Source organism: Chelonoidis abingdonii, chromosome 4 (assembly GCF_003597395.2).
Source record: "Chelonoidis abingdonii isolate Lonesome George chromosome 4, CheloAbing_2.0, whole genome shotgun sequence".
NCBI classification, from domain to species: Eukaryota; Metazoa; Chordata; order Testudines; family Testudinidae; genus Chelonoidis; species Chelonoidis abingdonii.
In genome coordinates this window covers 120,733,397-120,751,207 of record NC_133772.1, presented here as the reverse complement: position 1 = coordinate 120,751,207, position 17,811 = coordinate 120,733,397, and the positions used below count along the sequence as shown (strand labels likewise).

Below are 17,811 nucleotides of genomic sequence, written 5' to 3'. Positions count from 1 at the left end.
GAACTAGAGGGAGTAGCACACGCATCAATTTATTCAAGTAGTGAAGCCAATACCATAGTTCAAGCATCATAGTAGTGATCCTGGTCTTAATTCCAAAAGGTCCTAGTTCAGCAAGGTAGTTAAGCAAGTATGTAATTTTAAGCATATAAGTGGTCCCATTAATTCTGTGAGATTACTTGAATAGCTGCAGTTACACATGCACTTAAGCACATTGCTGAACTACAGCTTAACAGCACAAATGCAAACAATGATTTGCTAGAGAGAATGCAAGTGTTAACCAGGGAACTGAAGGCTGGGCATTTCTGCATGAGGGTCCCCTCAACTATGAAAATTCCTCCTCCCTTTCCACATCTTTGTTTCAAAATATCTTGAATCTGCTGACGTTCAGGGCACTGTACAAAGCCTGTTGTTTTGGGTGAGATTTGCAGAGGACTGAGAAGTATGTTGAGGAAGGAGTTCTTTGAGTCCTGAGAAAAGGATTTTTGATATTTTCTTCGTATAAACCTGGGGTTTGGGTGGAGCGGGGCTGTCAGTTGATCCTTTTTTGCTTTGGAAAATGTTTTTAGTTTTCTCTCAGGGCACCTATATTTGCTGTCTTTTTGGTTATATTAAATTAAAAGAAAATGCTTAATGAGGCCTGACTTTTCTCCTCATTGACCTAAAATTTGCTTCCCAGTGTAATTTATTGTCCCATCCAGTTGAAGTGATTGTGGAAATGGAAGACCTGTTTTCAAGAATGGCTCGATGCAGGTATACACTTAAAATAAAAATCGCTAAAAGAAATCCTGCACTTGGACTGATGGGTAAATGGAAAGAGCTGCTATCTTGGCACATCTTTACTCTCTGAAACCTGATAACCACAATGCCCTATCGTTACCTCTTGTAAACAAACAATAAATAGTAAAGCTGGCTGGGAATTTATTCTGACAGAGTATTTTTCCATTGGAAAATACTGATTCACTGAAATGTCACATGTTGCAGAAGTGTGCTACTTTCACACTCAATTTGAAATTAAAATTGAATAAAGAGCATTTTGGTAAAGAACATTTCCACTTTCTGTTTCAAAATGACTTGTTTGTTTTTAAAAATTATATATTATAAAATATAAAATGAAAAAAGTAGGAACTGGAATAAAACATTTCAGTTTTGTCAAAACAAAACATTTAAATGTACCATTCTTTTTCCAGAATTTTGGTTTGTGGGCAATTTTGATTTTTTTTTATTTTTGTTCCAGAACAGAACAAATTTGAAATCAAGAAGCTTCACCCAAAACAAAAATCCAGTTCTCGCACAACTCTATTGCTGTTGTATTTGCCTATTTACTAAAGAATGATGCTAGAAATCTGCAGTTTCCCACCCCTTACATGGTGAAGATTGAAGAGATTGCATTTAGTTTTCTAAAGTTTTCTCATAAATGTGAGAATTCATATCTGGGATTAAGTGGCACCAGAGGCTATGTCTACGATGCACTACAGATTGAACTACAGGAGCCTGGATAGCCAAGTGCACCGCAGTGCTATTCTATAACTTCCCCCTGTGGACACTGCAGGTGTGAACTAAAAGGTTCCTAGTTTCCATTAATATAATCCTCTTCAAACAGGATTACATTAAAAGTGAACTAGGAGCTTTTTTGTCTTTGCCCACAGTGTGCATATGGGTTAGTTACAGTGCAGCACTTTGGTGCACCCTGCTTTTCATGCTTCAGTAGTTGGAACTTTGAGGCAGTGTAGACAACCCCAGAGATTCGCTTAAGCTGCCAAATGGGAGCAGGCAGAGGAGTTAAAATTATGCAGCCTAATGAGGAAGTTTGGGCTTGGCGTAGTCTTAGGGTGGTAGAGACTATGAGTATGTCTACGCAGCAATCAGGAGGTGTGATTGCAGCATGCGTAGGCGTACCTGAGCTAGCTTTGATGGAGCTAGCTTGCTAAGAGTAGCAGTGTAACCACAGTGGCATGGGTGGCAAAATGGGCTAGTTGCCAGAGTACAGTCCCACCCAGGACCCTAGGTATGAACTTGGGCAGCTAGTCCATAAAAAGCTAGCTTGATCAAAGCTAGCTCAGTTATGTCTACATGTGCTGCCCCTGTTGCAAAGTAAACCTAACCTGTGTGATTAAGAAGTTGCAATCTTATCCCCGAGGAGCAAAATGGAAGAAATTAGGAAGATGGGGCCAAATTCATCACTGGTGTAAGATGAGGCAATCAGTAGTGTGGCATATTAAGCAAATAATGTTTGCTTGTGGCAACCACTGATGTCTCATGCCGTGCACATCACAAACATTTCCCTACTTTCCATGTCTGTAGCCTGAGATAAGGTGCTGTGGCAGACAGTGAAATGGAAAGGAAATTAACAGATGGAGGCAAAAATTGACAGCCATTAGGAGAAGGCCTCTATCTTTATTTTATATCCATCTCATTTGTGGTACAAGAGATGGGTCAGGGAGGACAGCCTCTGCCTGAAAGCCTGTGTCCCATGATACCACAGGAGACATGGAGACAAATCTGCGCTTGCAGAATACCTGTATAATTTAATGTTCACTTTAAAAACAGACTTTTTTTAGCAGGCAGATAAGCTAGTTTGGTAAGTTTATTAGTGCTCTAAAAACTGTGCTTTCAGTCTAGTGCAGAGAGCAATTTACCTTGAGCTAGAAGAGTTAATAAAACACACCACAATATCCCAGATGGAATATGGAAAATGTTTGCATTTATTACCTTCTCCTTTTCAAGGTCTCTGATTTTAAATATCATCTCAGGACTAAGCATGGTTTATTGTAACTTCTATGCCCTAATGTTTAGGGCAACCGGACAGCAAGTGTGAAAAATCGGCATAGGGGTTGGGGGTAATAGAAGCCAATATAAGAAAAAGACCCCAAAATCAGGACTGTCCCTATAAAATCAGGACATCTGGTTTGAAACATGAATTTCAATTCCTTGATTTATTTATTTGGATGCTGCTCTGGTTGCTGTATGATGGGTGATTCTATGCACTGCATATTCCTTGTCCTTTTTTCACTCCTCTCTTTATTACTCACATTCTCTGCATCTAGTTCTGATGTTAAAAAGATAAACTCTTCAGGGCAGGAACCTCATCTTTTCTGTGCCCTATGAGTGTTTAACAGGCTTCTCTGGGTGCTGTGAGATACTTAAATTTAGGTGGAGTGCTTAAGTACCGTAGAGTAGAGATTAACTCTTTTCCTGTCAGCGAAATACAAGGTTATGGACATAATCTATTAAGGGCAGTGATAAAGGAAGAGATATTGCTTGCAACCTTCAAAACTAAACTGTACCATGTGCTAGAGTATGTACCATGGGGAATAATCCTGCATTGATCGAGGGGTGGCTGCATGACGTAGTAGCTTTCTTCCATCTCTGACTTCTATCTTGCAGCGCAAGTTTTGACTTTCTTTGATTTGTGGGTTTGTATCAGATCCTTATGGATTAGTATTATCAATGTTCTCTGTGTATAACAGTGTGGTAGTCACTTTATTATGGGTTATGTTGTAAAACAAAAACTTGCAGGGAAGCATAACAAGTTCAGACATTTTTCCCCCACGCAATTTCAGAGAGAGGTTTTTTATTTTTATTTTTCCGTTAGATGTATTGTTTCTCTCTCCAGTTGATCGTTGGAAATCTTGATAAAGCAAGGAAGGGTAACTATGGAATAATTGCTACAGAAAGGACCTGATTTTACTCACATTGGTGTAAATTAGGAGCAGCGCCATGTAAGATTGATTGAATTACAACATTGGGAAGAAGCAGAGGGTGAATTTTTAGAGCCGGCTTTGGGGTCATGGCCCTGATTCTCCACACATACGAATATTAACTTAAGTGGCAGTAACTCCTGATTTACACTGGTGTACGTGAGAGGAGAATCAGGTCCAGTATTTGTTGTCAGTACAAAATAATGGCAAAAGCTGAATAGCGAAAGACGTGCACACATCTTACTGTTCCAGCTTCTGGAATTTCTCTAAGATGATTATGTATCAGAGGGGTAGCCGTGTTAGTCTGGATCTGTAAAAGCAGCAAAGAAGACGGTTGTTTATGAAGACGAAAAAACATTTTAAAGGGAAAAGTTATATGTGGATGAGTTTCCTTAGCAGTGTGTCTCAAACATCATAAAGTTCTTTAGTCATTTGCACAGAGAGAAGGTAGATTACTTTAAATATGTCTAACAGGAGGCAGTGTGTTATGTTAGTTAAAACAGGATTGGCAGTGGGGATTCAGAACTATGAAACGTTACTCCTGATTGCCAGTGACTGACTGTGTGACCTAGACAAAAGCTTGGTCTACACTACCAACTTATGTTGGCATAACTATGTAGCGGCTGACGCTGTAGCACTGTAAATGGAGACAAGCCCTAAATCGTTTCACCTCTTTGCCTTGGATCACCCATCTGTAAAATGAGAATAATACTGATCTCAGATGGGGTGGGGGGTGGGAGAGAGAGGAGAGGAATGGGTTTACGCTTAATTAATTAATTAATATTTGTAAAGAATAAGTAGGTCCTTATATACAAGATACCACGTAAATACAGTGTGTTGTTTTTACCATGGCTCAATTGTTGCTCTGCGAGCAGTCCCACTCACGCTCTGCTTCCTGGTTTCCCATCCCTGGAGTTGAAGTATCCGACACCAGACCTATACCTGACACTTTATTACTTCCTCCATGCAGCTGTACTGGACAGCGTATTGGCTAGGGGTGAGGGAAACTCCCACTCAGACCCCACCCATCAGCCCCAGGAGTGGGGTGGTGTTCCTGCTGTCCTCACCCTTTCATAATGCGGGCAATCAGGGTGGAGTTTGTAAAGGGGTCCGTGTGCCCTCCTTCTCCCTTGCTTATTGGGTGTTAAGGACCAGGCTGTGAGCCATCTAAGTAAGAGAACAATGTCCGAATGACTGAAGTTCAGGCAGAGCAATTCTGAATTTTCAAACTATTGGACTTTCGGTTTTCAAATTTAATTCTGTTTTAAAATATTTTTGGCGTGTTACTTTGGTATTGGAAATAAGAGTATTGGTGCTATGTGAAATGTTACTTTAATAACAGGATCTTTAAAATAAGATAAGAACAAGTAATACAAAATATTCTTGTAATAAGGCCTTCACTCACCCTCGCAACAAATCAGGCAGAGACCCCTTCTGAGTGCAATCATCAGTGCTTTTTATTTTCAGTGTCAGCTCCCACCACCTTCTGTTTACAGTCTGCTTCAAACCAGCAACCTGAAAGACAGCTAGCTTCTCCAGCCAGCAGGGATACACAGCCTTTTGGTTCCTCCCTGTTTCTCTTCCCCCTCCCCCTTCCCCTTCACTTCCTTCCTGCCAGCCTTATATAGCCCCCTAGCTAATAAGGCCCGCAGGTGCTTCTCTTCTGGCTACTAGGCATGGCATACCCAGCCAGCCCCAATTAATACTTCTTAATTGGAGCTGAGCTAATGGGCATGGCTCAGGACCTCCTGGTCAGCACCCTGTTACAGTGCTACAGGAAACAATCCTAGCATATGAGCTGAATGGGTTACCTATTGATCAAGAACTTCTTCCATTAGGTGGTTGCCATTCTGTTTTTTTATCAGAGGCTCAGAAATCCATTAACACCAATTGAACCAGTAAAAATGTGTTTTCATTATGGCATTGGCTCATTATTGCTTCCTATTCTCTCTTCCTCCCTCCGCCTCCCCCACCACCATTGCTCTGTTCCACCCAACCTTTCAGGTATCTTGTGTGTTGATATCACCTGGCCAGTTATGTAGTGGTGCTGTTACATGAAAATTCAGAAAGTATTGTGAAACAAGGGTGTTGGCAGCAATGACATAATTAATCTAAACTGAAGTAAAATGATGATTGAATTTGGAATGATGATGTTCTCAATATTCCAGCTACTGCATATTTTAAATTAAACATCAGGTCCCTGGATCTTCTCCATACCCAGACAGGTGGTCCCACTGAAGACTTTTCAGGATCAGATCCTTAATTAAACCCAAGTGTAACAAAACTGGCAATGGTGGGGAAGGAAGTGGGCTGCGAACAGGCAGCTGTAACTAAAGAGAGAGCAATAGTACTCCCGGGGTGACATTTCTCAAAGGATAGCAGGATTTTATTTTGCCTCTTTCATGTTGCTAAATGGGTTTACAAACTTCTCCTCTTGTTGAAAGGCTGCATAAAAAGGATGTGTGTAAAGGGAGGGTGGACTGGCAGTGGGGTTATCTCACACTGTTCCAAATGGTCAGCGTAGGAGGCGGTGAGATGAAAAGGGGTAGAGATATGAAGAGAGCAATTAAGAGCATGAAGAGTTGGGAGGGGAGAAAGATACTCATGAGAGCAGAAATGTAAGCAGAGGCTGGGTTGGGCAGAACCTACCATCTGAGAGACAGAGTCTTGAGCTTGATGCAGAAGGGGAGTAGAAGCTATTGAAGGGATTACAATCTAAGAGGCAGAAGAAGAAAAAAAGCTCTTCATAACATTATTTTGTATGGCCTGCAGTGGAGCAAGATGAGAACTGGGCAATAGAAGAGCTTGGAATAGACACAGAGTGGGAGAGGACCAAGGTTTTTTTAGCCATAAGACTAGAGAGGAATTGACTGATTTTCAAGGGTGTAAAGACAGAAATAGGGTTTTTCAGTGGGCTGGATATGAGGGGATAGGTAAAGGAAAGTAGTGAGAGGAGTCAAATGTGACACTGAGCTTTCAGATCCGAACAGAGGTGGAGCAAGGAGGGAAGAGTTGGGTGCTGATTTTTTTGCCTCTTGTTTTATTTGCATTGCCAGTATGTTGGCCTTGAAGTTTCCTGAAGTTCTTTAGGCAACACTTGTAACTCATTAACATAAATCACAGATTCCTCCATATCCCTTGAGGGTTGTCCTGGGGAAGCTTCATTCCAAGGATTGTTGATATGATAGAACTTATTGCTCTGAAGTGAAGGGGACTTTGCATTTAAAAAAAAAGTACCACATAATATACTCCTTACTGTGTATCCATACTCCTTGTTGAAAAGCCATGTTGATATGTGACAGTTCTATCTGTTGCTTCAGGCTATGTTGCTCTTTGGAGTTTTTTCCTAATCTTATATCTGAATTTTCCTCGAGCTTTACTCTACCAGTCTTATATTACATACATATATTGTACTTCACTGATGTTCAAGCCCCTTTAAATAGGCACTGTTTACACAGATTTGGTCCAAATTTTACATTTTGTAAAAGCAAGCTTGCTTTTGTAAAATCCCAACAGTTTTTTTTAAGCAAGTAAACATTCCATCACAGTGTTTGCAACCTAAACATTAGAGCACTGAGAATCTGGAAGTGAAAACGATTATGCAGTGAAACTGACTTCATTGATTTTCCAGTGTTGGGGTGGAAAGTGCGAAAAGTAGAACAGTATAAATAGCAAAAAGTAACTTGATTATTTCAGTTATAATAACTGAAAGCCAAGTATCAGAGGGGTAGCCGTGTTAGTCTGGATCTGTAAAAGCAGCAAAGAATCCTGTGGCACCTTATAGACTAACAGACGTATTGGAGCATAAGCTTTTGTGGGTGAATACCGACTTCGTCAGACGTAAGGTAATTTATGTAATACAAATTGTCAGATTATTATTTAAAATGAGATTTGTAGCTTCCAACTACTTTTTTAAGTAGATAGCAATAGCAGTACANTGTAGTTGGCAAGCCATTCACAGTCTTTGTTTAATCCTGAGCTGATGGTGTCAAAGTTGCAGATGAACTGAAGCTCAGCAGTTTCTCTTTGAAGTCTGAAATTCTACAGGCCATTTCCCTCAGATCCCACTGAGGAATACACTAAGAAACTGCGCCATCTACTCAGGACACTCCCTACACTAACACCAGAACAAATCAACATACCCTTAGAGCCCCGACCAGGGTTATTCTCTCTACTACCCAAGATCCACAAACCTGGAAATCCTGGATGCCCCATCATCTCGGGCATTGGCATTCTCACTGAAGGACTGTCTGCCCCTGGAAATTTCCACTACATGCATTTGACGAATCAAGATGGGATAGGACCATAGCTTGAAGTTAATAGGAACAGTTAATGATCAGTACATAAGAAAATCAGGTCACTTTAGTTGAACTGCCTAATTATATATTTAGGTGCCTAACTTTAGGCATCCAATTCTGAAAATGTTGACATACGCTGGCAATAGTAATAAAAGTTTCTTTTAAAAGAGTATTTTATTTTTAGATTGCCAGTCTCCCTTCAGTTAGAATAAAAAGTCTCTAAAAAATAAAAAAGCAGTTGCACAATAATAATAATAATGGAAATTTAATGAGTACATCCACAGCTTTGGGAGGGTAATGGAAAATGGCTTATTAAAGGAAAATCGACGAGAAAAGGAAAACTCAGGGCTAAATAGGGATACTTTACTGAGAGAGAAAGTTAGACTGGTAAAGGCTACTGTTCCATTCTGAGATGGCCCCAGTTGTGTTGAAAATACACCCTCACCGTCCACACACACATGCAGAAAGTGAAATCTGGAGTGGTTTTCCCTATTACTGTGAAAATACCTCAAGTGCTTTTGATCAATTTGCATGCAGAATTTCTAGTTTTGCAATTTAAATGATAAAGACTAGATGGTGACTTGCACTATGTGTTTTTGATGGCACATAATGGGGAGTAAGAACCTCCTCTTAAAACCCTGCCTGGGCTAAACAGGCCTTGAGTCCAGTTGCACAGAGTAAGCAAGGGCTGTGCACCGACTATGTACAGACACACTCCTCAAAGAAGATCAGGGAGTGAGTAAAGCCAGAAGGCACGTCTTCACTGGCAATGGTCAAGTGTTGCTGTGGCAGCGCTTTAATGTGGCTTGTATAGTCATGGCACAGCCGCTGGGAGAGAGCTCTCCCAGCTCTCTAAAAAACCCACCTTTACGAGGGTCGTAGCTATCAGGACTGGGAGCGCGGCTCCCAGCACTGTGCACTGTCTATACTGGCACTTTACAGTGCTGAAACTTGCAGCGCTCAGGGAGGTGGTTTTTCACACCCCTGAGTGAGAAAGTTGCAGCACGGTAAAGTGCCAGTGTAGACAAGCCCTTAGTTCTGTCATTTCAAATATTCTTCTGGTCAGAACAGCTGAGGTAGCGTTGCAGCTGTTGTGATTTGTTCCTGATATAAGCCAAATAGAATGCAAAAATATATCCCTGAAATGCTCCCTCTCTCATTTTACTTCAGAATAGCAATGGTAGCTGTCACTCAAGTGTGACAAAAAGTACTTCTAGTAAAAAACCTTGTGGGCCACAGTCTGGAATACAGCTGAATTACAAATCGCTAAAAATCCAAAAAAAACTTCATGGTTCAGATAATCAGCACTTGTATAATGACGTGTCCTAGTCTTTTCTTTAATAGGATAGGACCCAACAAAGGTGGAAGATCACTGATCAAATAGTGTACAACGATAAAAAGTTATGACTTACGGATATAATGGCTTATAATATGGCTTGTATTTTGGTTATAATTTGTTCTTTCTAAAACATTTGCCATTTTTGCCTCAGATAAATTTTACCTCAGTAATTGCAATGTTACCTAAATTTTCCTATGTTTACTGTAGGCTGTTGTGTAAGGAATTGTCTGTGGCAATTAAAAAATTTGAGGGTGACCTCTGTGAACCAAGTTAAATTAAATATTTTGCAATCTTTACTTAGCATATAGAATAATGTGAATAGCACTTTATTGTTAACTATGAACAAAGGTTTTTGTGAAGTTTTTAAAGGTGAGTGCTGTATTAGACAGTTATTTAACATTTTCTAAATTTATTTTGAAGAGCTTAACATCAAAAGTGTTGCTTAAAATTTTTTCTAAATGTTTAAAAATTTTCTTTTAGTTCCCCCTGGAGTGATACAAAATGGAGCTCGTGTTCTGAGTAGAGGAATGTTCCCAGGAGTTAGGCCATTGCCAATCAACCCTATTGGAAGCATGGCTGCTGCAGTAAGGTAAGGGTATATAGGTACAGAACCAGCGTTAAAGAAACTAATTATTAGACATTGGATATACTCTGGATATGCAAGGATTGTCGTCAAAAGTCTTGAGACTTGTTTTTATTTCTGAGATTAGATGAGAGGACGTAGTGGGCTTTTTAATTTTGTTTTTAGTACATGTCCTCCTGGATCACCATTCTATGTCTCATGAGCGACTGTCTGTTGCACCCTGGCTTCTCTGAAAAGCAGGATTGTACAGTCATCAATGGATTTTCAGGTTATGGTGACAACTTAGTGCTGTCAGCTCATTTTCTCGCTACAAGCATTCTGTTGTATTTCCATTTATAACAAAAATATTTAGCCTAAATCTTTTCCTAGAGTTAAATATCGGACACCGGAATATCAGTTATAATACTTAAACAAATTCTGAGGGTATGTAAACATTATAGTTATCATTATTAACTTTGTGATGTACAATCTGAAGTCCTTTTAGTGTGTGTTCCACTTGCCAAGAGTATTTTGAAATGTTCAAGAATATAATGTTGTTTTTAAGCCATGGAATTAGGACTGTATCCTTCAGAAGAGAGGACAATACAAGATACATAAGAAAAGTCCGGTAATACTGAGGGCTCTGATTCAATGGCTTGCTTTACTTAGTGAAAGCTAACTCCACTTGAGACAACAGAGTTACACCATGGAAGAATTTAGCCAGGTGTGATGCTAGTGTCCTTCTCTTCCAGTGTTCTCAGTATCTGCAAAAAATGTTTCAGCTGTGTACCAGTTGGGTGCCCTGGGTGGACTTCCATAATTTATGCTGATTCTGGTTTGGAGAGGACCATTCAGGCTACATCATCTGCTCTCACAGTTCTCAGCCAGAGGTTACAAGTCTATAAAGGAAAATACTGTGATTACTACTAGATTGGGGTTTCTCAAATTTTGTTGCACCACAACCTGTTCTGACAACAAAAATTGTGATGTGACCCCAGGAAGGGGACCAAAGCCTGAACCCACCCAAGCCCTGCCTCCCTAGGCGGGAGGGGGTCCAAGCCCAAGCCCTGCTGCCATGGGCGGGAGGGCCAAAGCCCAAGGGCTTCAGTCGCCGGTGGGGGAGCGTGTAACCTGAGCCCCACTGCCCAGGACCAAAGCCCTTGGGCTTTCCTTTGACCCAGCCCAGTGCAGGTTGGGACTTGGCTTCAGTCCAGGGCCACAGCAAGTCTTAACACCAGCCCTGGCAAACCCATTAAAACGAGGTCACAATCCATAGTTCGTGAACCACTGTACTAGCTTAATTCATTATAATTGCCTCAGTTGTTTGTGCCCTTTCATAGTCAGTGCTTCTGGAAGTTCTCTTTATATCCAGACCCTTAGGTGTAGTTCATCCAACCAGCAGCTGGAGACAGAGTACCTGAGACATGCACAGAGGGGAAGATATTAATTCAGTAACAACCTATGGCTGTTTATGGGCTGTTGTTGAACCACATCGTTTCCTCTGCTACTCTGAATGAGGCATCAACCAGAAATACAGAGGGTTTCCCTTTGTCTGCACCTGTTAAAGGTCTACCTTATCCAGCAATAGCAGCCCACATATCTTCGAGCAGTGGTGCCACTGGCTGTCAGCCAGAGCCCGTGTTCTGCTCCAGGGGGATCATGGAGCCATGGAATTAGTTATTAATAATATTCTTTTAAAACATAGACTCCAGTCTAAATGGTGAGGAAGGACAAGAATGGCTGTTCCGGAGCTCATCCTCCCCCTCAACTTAAGGCTGTTGTTTGAGCGACACAGATATTATTTCAGAATCAGAGGAAGCTTTGTGGGGGGAAAATGGGATATCTCCATAGAAACGTGTTCTTCCTCCTGCCTCCCCTCCCACACCACCACTTGAAGACTTCCATAGTTTTGCTCCCAATATTGCCATGTTATGCAGGGCAGCATATAGCTTAATTTTTTTGTCAACAGAGAGGCTCACCACCTGCAGTTCCCCTGCTGTTCCTGCTTCCAGCAGGTGGAATAGTGTCTTTACCCTGTTGAATGGTAATGAAGAATAAAGGGTTTGAGAGGGGGCTTGGCAAGGGTTGGGGCATGGGGGGTGTTTCGAGGTGCTGGATCGGAACGGTGCTCACCTCGGGCAGCTCCCCGGAAGTAGCAACATATCTCTGCTGCTCCTAGGCAGAGACGCGGCCAGGTGGCTCTGCACACTGCCTCCGCACGCAGGCGCCAAGCGGTTCCCAGCCAATGGGAGCTGCGGAGCCAGCATTTGGGGCGGGGGAAGAGCACGGAGCCCCCATGGCAGTTCCTTCGCCTAGGAGCAGCAGCAGTTTCTAGGGAGCCATGCAGAGACAGGTAGGGAGCCTGCCAGCCCTGCCCTAACCGGATTTTTAATGGAGATATCAGAAATGCCGGTTTCTAGAACTTCACAGTTGGTAAAGTGCCAGATAACACAGCTTTTACTGTATTGATAATGGGGGCTTCAGTCTGGCAGACAAAGGTATAAAAAGTTGAAACTAGACAAATTTAGAGTGGAAATAAAGTACAGTTTTTTAATCTTGAAGGGAATTCATCACAATCCTTGCTAAATTGTTCCAGAGGTTGATTTTCTGTCACTGGCAACTTTTAAGTCAAGATTGGATGTTTTTTTCCTAAAATATATGCTTTAGTTTAAACAGGACTTAACTCAGGAATGTTCTATAGCCTGTTATACAGGAGGTTAAACTAGATGATCATAGAATCATGTTCTGGTCTTAGAATCTATGAAATTCTATTTTAAGAAAATGACACCAGTATTCTAAGAGCCTGGAATAGCTACAGATTCTACACAATGATATGGAGTAGAGGGTCTAATAGATATTTTCCTTCTCTAAAATTATGTGGCTCTTAAATGATGTGTGGTTCTTCCTGGCTGCCCAAATGGCTATAGGTTCTGTTGCCTATTTAGCTATCCTGAAAAGTGAGGAAATGCCATTTGTTTGTAATAGCTTGATTTCAACATAACTATGATTTGCATCATGAGAAAGTATGATACGTGTCCCTAAATTCCAATGCATATATTTAATCCTTTTGTTTTAGGATAGACTGGATTATTCAGATGCAGATTTTATATTTCTCTTTTACATCAAATCTGTTCAGTGCTGTGAGAGCTAATTAAAAAAAAGAGGGAGGGGGATCTGAAGATACTTTATTGAAGTACCAAAAAGAACCAACGGCTTGTCTATCTGATATGACAGAGATCACCCCATCTTTTGTGGAAGAGCAGAGCCTTCATGAAGGATCCACTGGACTGTAAAGCACAGAAAAGCCTGAGGGGAATGTTCTTGGTTTCAAGGATGTTCTTTCACACAGTAACTTGTGCACCTTTTATATCCACCTGGGCTAATCTGTCAATATCTTTTTGGTGTTGAAATGCCCAATACCAAATACCCCACTACAGGTTCAGTATGACAGCTACCTTTTAGAGAGTGGCTATTACCTGTCCAGGCTTTGGTTATTCAGTCCAAAATTGCATTATCTTTCTTTGCTGCCATATCAAATGTGCTATCAATGTCTGTGCAGTCATAGCATATATCTGGCTACAATCACCACAAGATCTCTCTTGGCATGACAGTTTTCAGGTTTTTCCTTCGTGGTTGACTTTTTTTTGTTTTGTTACTTCATTTCTACAGCTTTTAACTTCTGTAGATCCCTTTTTATTATTACTCTGTCTGCATTTAAGTTTGCAGATCTAAACAGTTCAGTCTTATCTGGGACATACTTTGTCTGGCTGAAGGATACAGTTAAGCAAATATCTGATAGAATGGGTTGATCACAAGAAGGTAAGACTTTCAGCTAATTACCCTGTTGTTTGGGCAGCCGTTAGCATCAGGTTATAGTCACAAAAAGTTAGGTTTTACATTGCCGTTGCCATTGCAATTGCAGCTGGGTAATTGATTATTCAAGATCCTTTCTGTGGAAGAGGATGAAACCTAACTAAGCATTGACCTAACATGTTGAAATCACTTTGGCTTCTGATGTATTACCTCGCACCAATTTCATCCAATTGAGCAATTTACTGAACTGTGGCTTTTTAATGTGGGAAGTGAATGGGTTGCAGTGTTTCCCAGTTCTAAGCAATCTACCATCTACTTGCTTGCTTTTCCCTGCAGGAAGAACAAATTAGGAAACAATCTCACATAATCACTTCACCTTTTGTATACAAAATAAGGTGCAACTGAACAGAATTGCTTGAATAAAATACCCTATTGAAAAATATTGAAATCAAGACAAATCCACCACTTTACATGAATAAAGATTAGCCATTGAGGAGACAGTCATTATATTGTAATGCATTTGGCTTAAATCTCATAAATAGATCTTTTGTTCCAGACTGATCTGTAAATGGGGAAAAAAGCATCCTATGCTATTTTAGTTTATGAATCATCGTCTGTTGCTAAATCTCCACAACAGAATGTAGCTGGATGTGTTTTGACAGTAGTTCTTATTTACTTTGCTCACACCACTTTTAGCTTGCTTGCCGCCACTATTTTCCACATTGTGGCTGACAAGTCAAGGAGCCAGCAGAAAATAGCTGGGTGAAATATGATACCAATGCTGCTCAGAATGTAGGATGTTTTAAAATGTCTCCAGTATGGGAACCATTGTATTATTCAATTTTAGTGTACCCCAGCACTGTGGCATCATCAGCACACACTTAAAAAACAAGCACAGTGACATTCTGGCCTCCAGGCACATACTTTAATTTAACGTCTTTGTAAACAGAAAAATCAAGTCACACCTTAGAGTGGGCAAAGGCTTGACTGATGATTTGACGATTAAGCTCTGACTACCTGAAGAAGCAAGTCCTGTAGTCTAGGATGGACGGACGGACGGACACACACACAGCCTAAAATCCTCATGAGAGCACATTTTAGGGCCTGTTAGTAGAAGCACCTCCTCAGTCAAGATAATGTATAGGGAGAGATGGAGGGAAGGATAGCTCAGTGGTTTGAGCATTGTCCTGCTAAACCCAGGGTTGTGAGTTCAATCCTTGAGGGGGCCATTTGGGGATTGGTCAGGCTTAAGCAGGGAGTTGGACTAGATGATCTCCTGAGGTCCCTTCCAACCCTAATAATCTATGATAAGTTCTATGTTCTATTCTAGGTAATCAGGTCCCTCATCATTATACTAGCTCTTACATCAGGGGGTGCCAAAGTCGGCACACGAGCTGATTTTCAGTGGCACTCACCCTGCCCAGGTCCTGGCCACCAGCCTGGGGGGCTCTGCATTTTAATTTAATTTTAAATGAAGCTTCTTAAACATTTTAAAAGCCTTGGTTACTTTACATACAACAATAGTTTAGTTATATATTATAGACTTATAGAAAGAGACCTTCTAAAAACATTAAAATGTATTAGTGGCACGTGAAACCTTAAATTAGAGTGAATAAATGAAGATTCGGCACAGCAGTTCTGAAAGGTTGCCGACCCCTGTCTTACATAGTGTGTTTCCTCAGTAGATATCGGAGTGCTTTACAAAGGAGATCAGTATCATTATTCCTGTTGTACAGCTGTAAATCTTTACTGGGTACAGCCAATGCCTAGAATGGCACGTGGAAGGTGATGGGAAAGAAGAGCAGGGCATGGTATGTGGTGTGATGCACACGCACTGCCTCTTTCCACTACGTAGACATCTGCTGCATTCTGCACTAGCTTAAGTTCCCAAGGAGCTGTCTTCATTTTGTAATTGTTTGTATTTAAAAAAAAAAATGATTGCATTGGTTCCCTTTTGATGCGTCAGTTGCATTTGGGCACGGCTCCATGGCCTAAGTGGCATACCAGATGTATTGGGTTAAATCCTTAACTGGTGTAAATTGGCATCTCTGCTGAAGTCAAATGGAGCTATGTTAGTTTATGTTGGCTGGCGTTCCGGCCCATTATGTGGAAGAGACCCTGGAATTATGCAGCATTGTCTCCTGTCCATTACAGTCAGTACAGTCTCCCTTGTGGTGTTTGTGTAACTAGATACAAAATTCATTTTATTTTACTCTGCCCCAAAAAGTTCAATGTGCTGCAGATTTTTGTGTGCTGTAGAAGTTATTAGGGGAAGCTGGAGGTTTGGGCTGTTGAGAGACAGTTGGGGCCTAGGTCGTCCAGGAAGATGTGGGGAGGCTGTGGATTTTGGTATATAGAGGGCAACTGAGGAGGCTTTTTGTTCTGAGAAGGGAACGCATCTTTTCTTTACCTTCTCAGATTGGGTAGAGGAAGAGGCAGTGGTTTGGGGAGGCAGTGGTTTGATTACTTCATTGCTCACCTCAGTCTCTTAACAGAAACCTCTTCCCAGTTTCTGCCACTACTTCCAACAACAATAGATAATCATCTAAACTTGGTGCTCCAGATAAAATGGTCAGCAGTGGGATGGCTAAGTAATGGGGTGGATAACCCAGCACTCTGGCAGGAAGAGTTAAAGGTTTGCTCTGGAGAGAAGGATGAAACCATCCTACAGCACCAGTCAGGAATACCAAGCCTGGAGGGAATAAAATGAATGAAGCAGGCTTCAGAGTTGGGTTGCCCTAACACAGGGGGATTGTGGGTCTAAGGTGGAGAGGACCTAAAGAACTTGGGATGAGCAGCCTTGAACTGGTAACCTGAGGAGCAGTCAATCTTGGGGAAGTAGCTTGGACTGTATTTGCTGTCTTTCTCTTTGTTTGTTTGTTAATACAATCAAATACCAGGATAGGGTCAAGTTTTGACCCTATGGAGCGTGCATAAACGGCTTACAGCAGGTAGGAAAGTCAGCAGCTTTCATTTAACTGTCATGAGTTAAAACCCCACTGATATGAATATGAGCTCTTGTTTCAGGCTGCTTGCAGACTCAGGCAAACTTCGGTGTATCATTTAGGCCTGGTCACATGATAAAGATTATCTGAACAACCAGAAGGACCTTAGAGCCCGAACCTAGTTTGCCTGTGAAGTCCAGCATAGCAGTTAGGAATGGTGTCCCTGTTTCACATGCTGGTTTGTTTTATTTATATATTTATTTATTTGCTTTTCTGAAGCAGTCGTTCAAGCAATAATAACTAAATGAACAGAAATAAACTTAGTATGCAGCATAGGTACTAAGACATAAGCAGAGTTATGCACCCAGACCATCCATGAATGATTGTAGGTTGTCTGTGTAAAGGAGCTGGAATGTATTTCCATATAGATGTTCTTAATTTTATTGTTTATTACTAGAACAATCTGTTTAATACAAAAAAAGAATCCAGGTTGCACTTCAGGCCCATTTCCTGCTGTATTATGCATGGTGCATTATTTTGTAGCGCTGAAGGTGTTTCTTTTATGAAAATATTTGACTGAGTTTAACTTGCCTCCTTCTCCAAAATGAAAAGGGCCACATTTGTTTTAACTCTAAATCTGATATTGATATAGACAAAGCATTCTTTTTGTGAGGACAATTTAGATTTTCATAAAGCCTTTGACAAGGTCCGTCACCAAAGGCTCTTATCAAAGTAAGCTGACATGAGATAAGAGAGAGAGTCCTTTCTGGATCAGTAACTGGTTAAAAGATAGAAAACAAAAGGTAGGAATGTCAGTTTTCAGAATGGAGAGAGGTAAACAGTGGTGTGCTCTAGGGATCTGTATTTGGACAAGTCCTTTTCAACATATTTGTAAATGATCTGGAAAAAATGAGTAAGCAGTGAGGTGGCAAAATTTGCAGATGATACAAAACTACTCAAGATGGTTAATTCCAGAGCAGATTGCAAAAAATTGCAAAGGGATCTCACAAAATTGGGTGACTGAGCAACAAAATGGCAGATAAAATTCGATGTTGTTAAATGCAAAGTAATGCACATGAGAAAACATCCCAACAATACATAGAAAATGATGCAGTTTAAATTAGCTGTTACCACTCAAGAAAGAGATCTTAGAGTC

General features: G+C 40.9%; 1 protein-coding gene across 16 annotated transcripts in view; it reads left to right on the top strand.

Moving 5' to 3' along the window:
* The window catches only part of FOXN3 (forkhead box N3), a 326,921-nt gene that overhangs the window by 294,780 nt on the left and 14,330 nt on the right, over positions 1-17,811 (top strand). For all 16 annotated transcript variants that reach the window (XM_075065625.1, XM_075065618.1, XM_075065613.1 and 13 more), the window contains one exon: positions 9,816-9,924. In XM_075065625.1, coding sequence (XP_074921726.1) covers positions 9,816-9,924 — 109 coding nt within the window. The remainder of the gene's footprint in view (positions 1-9,815; positions 9,925-17,811) is intronic.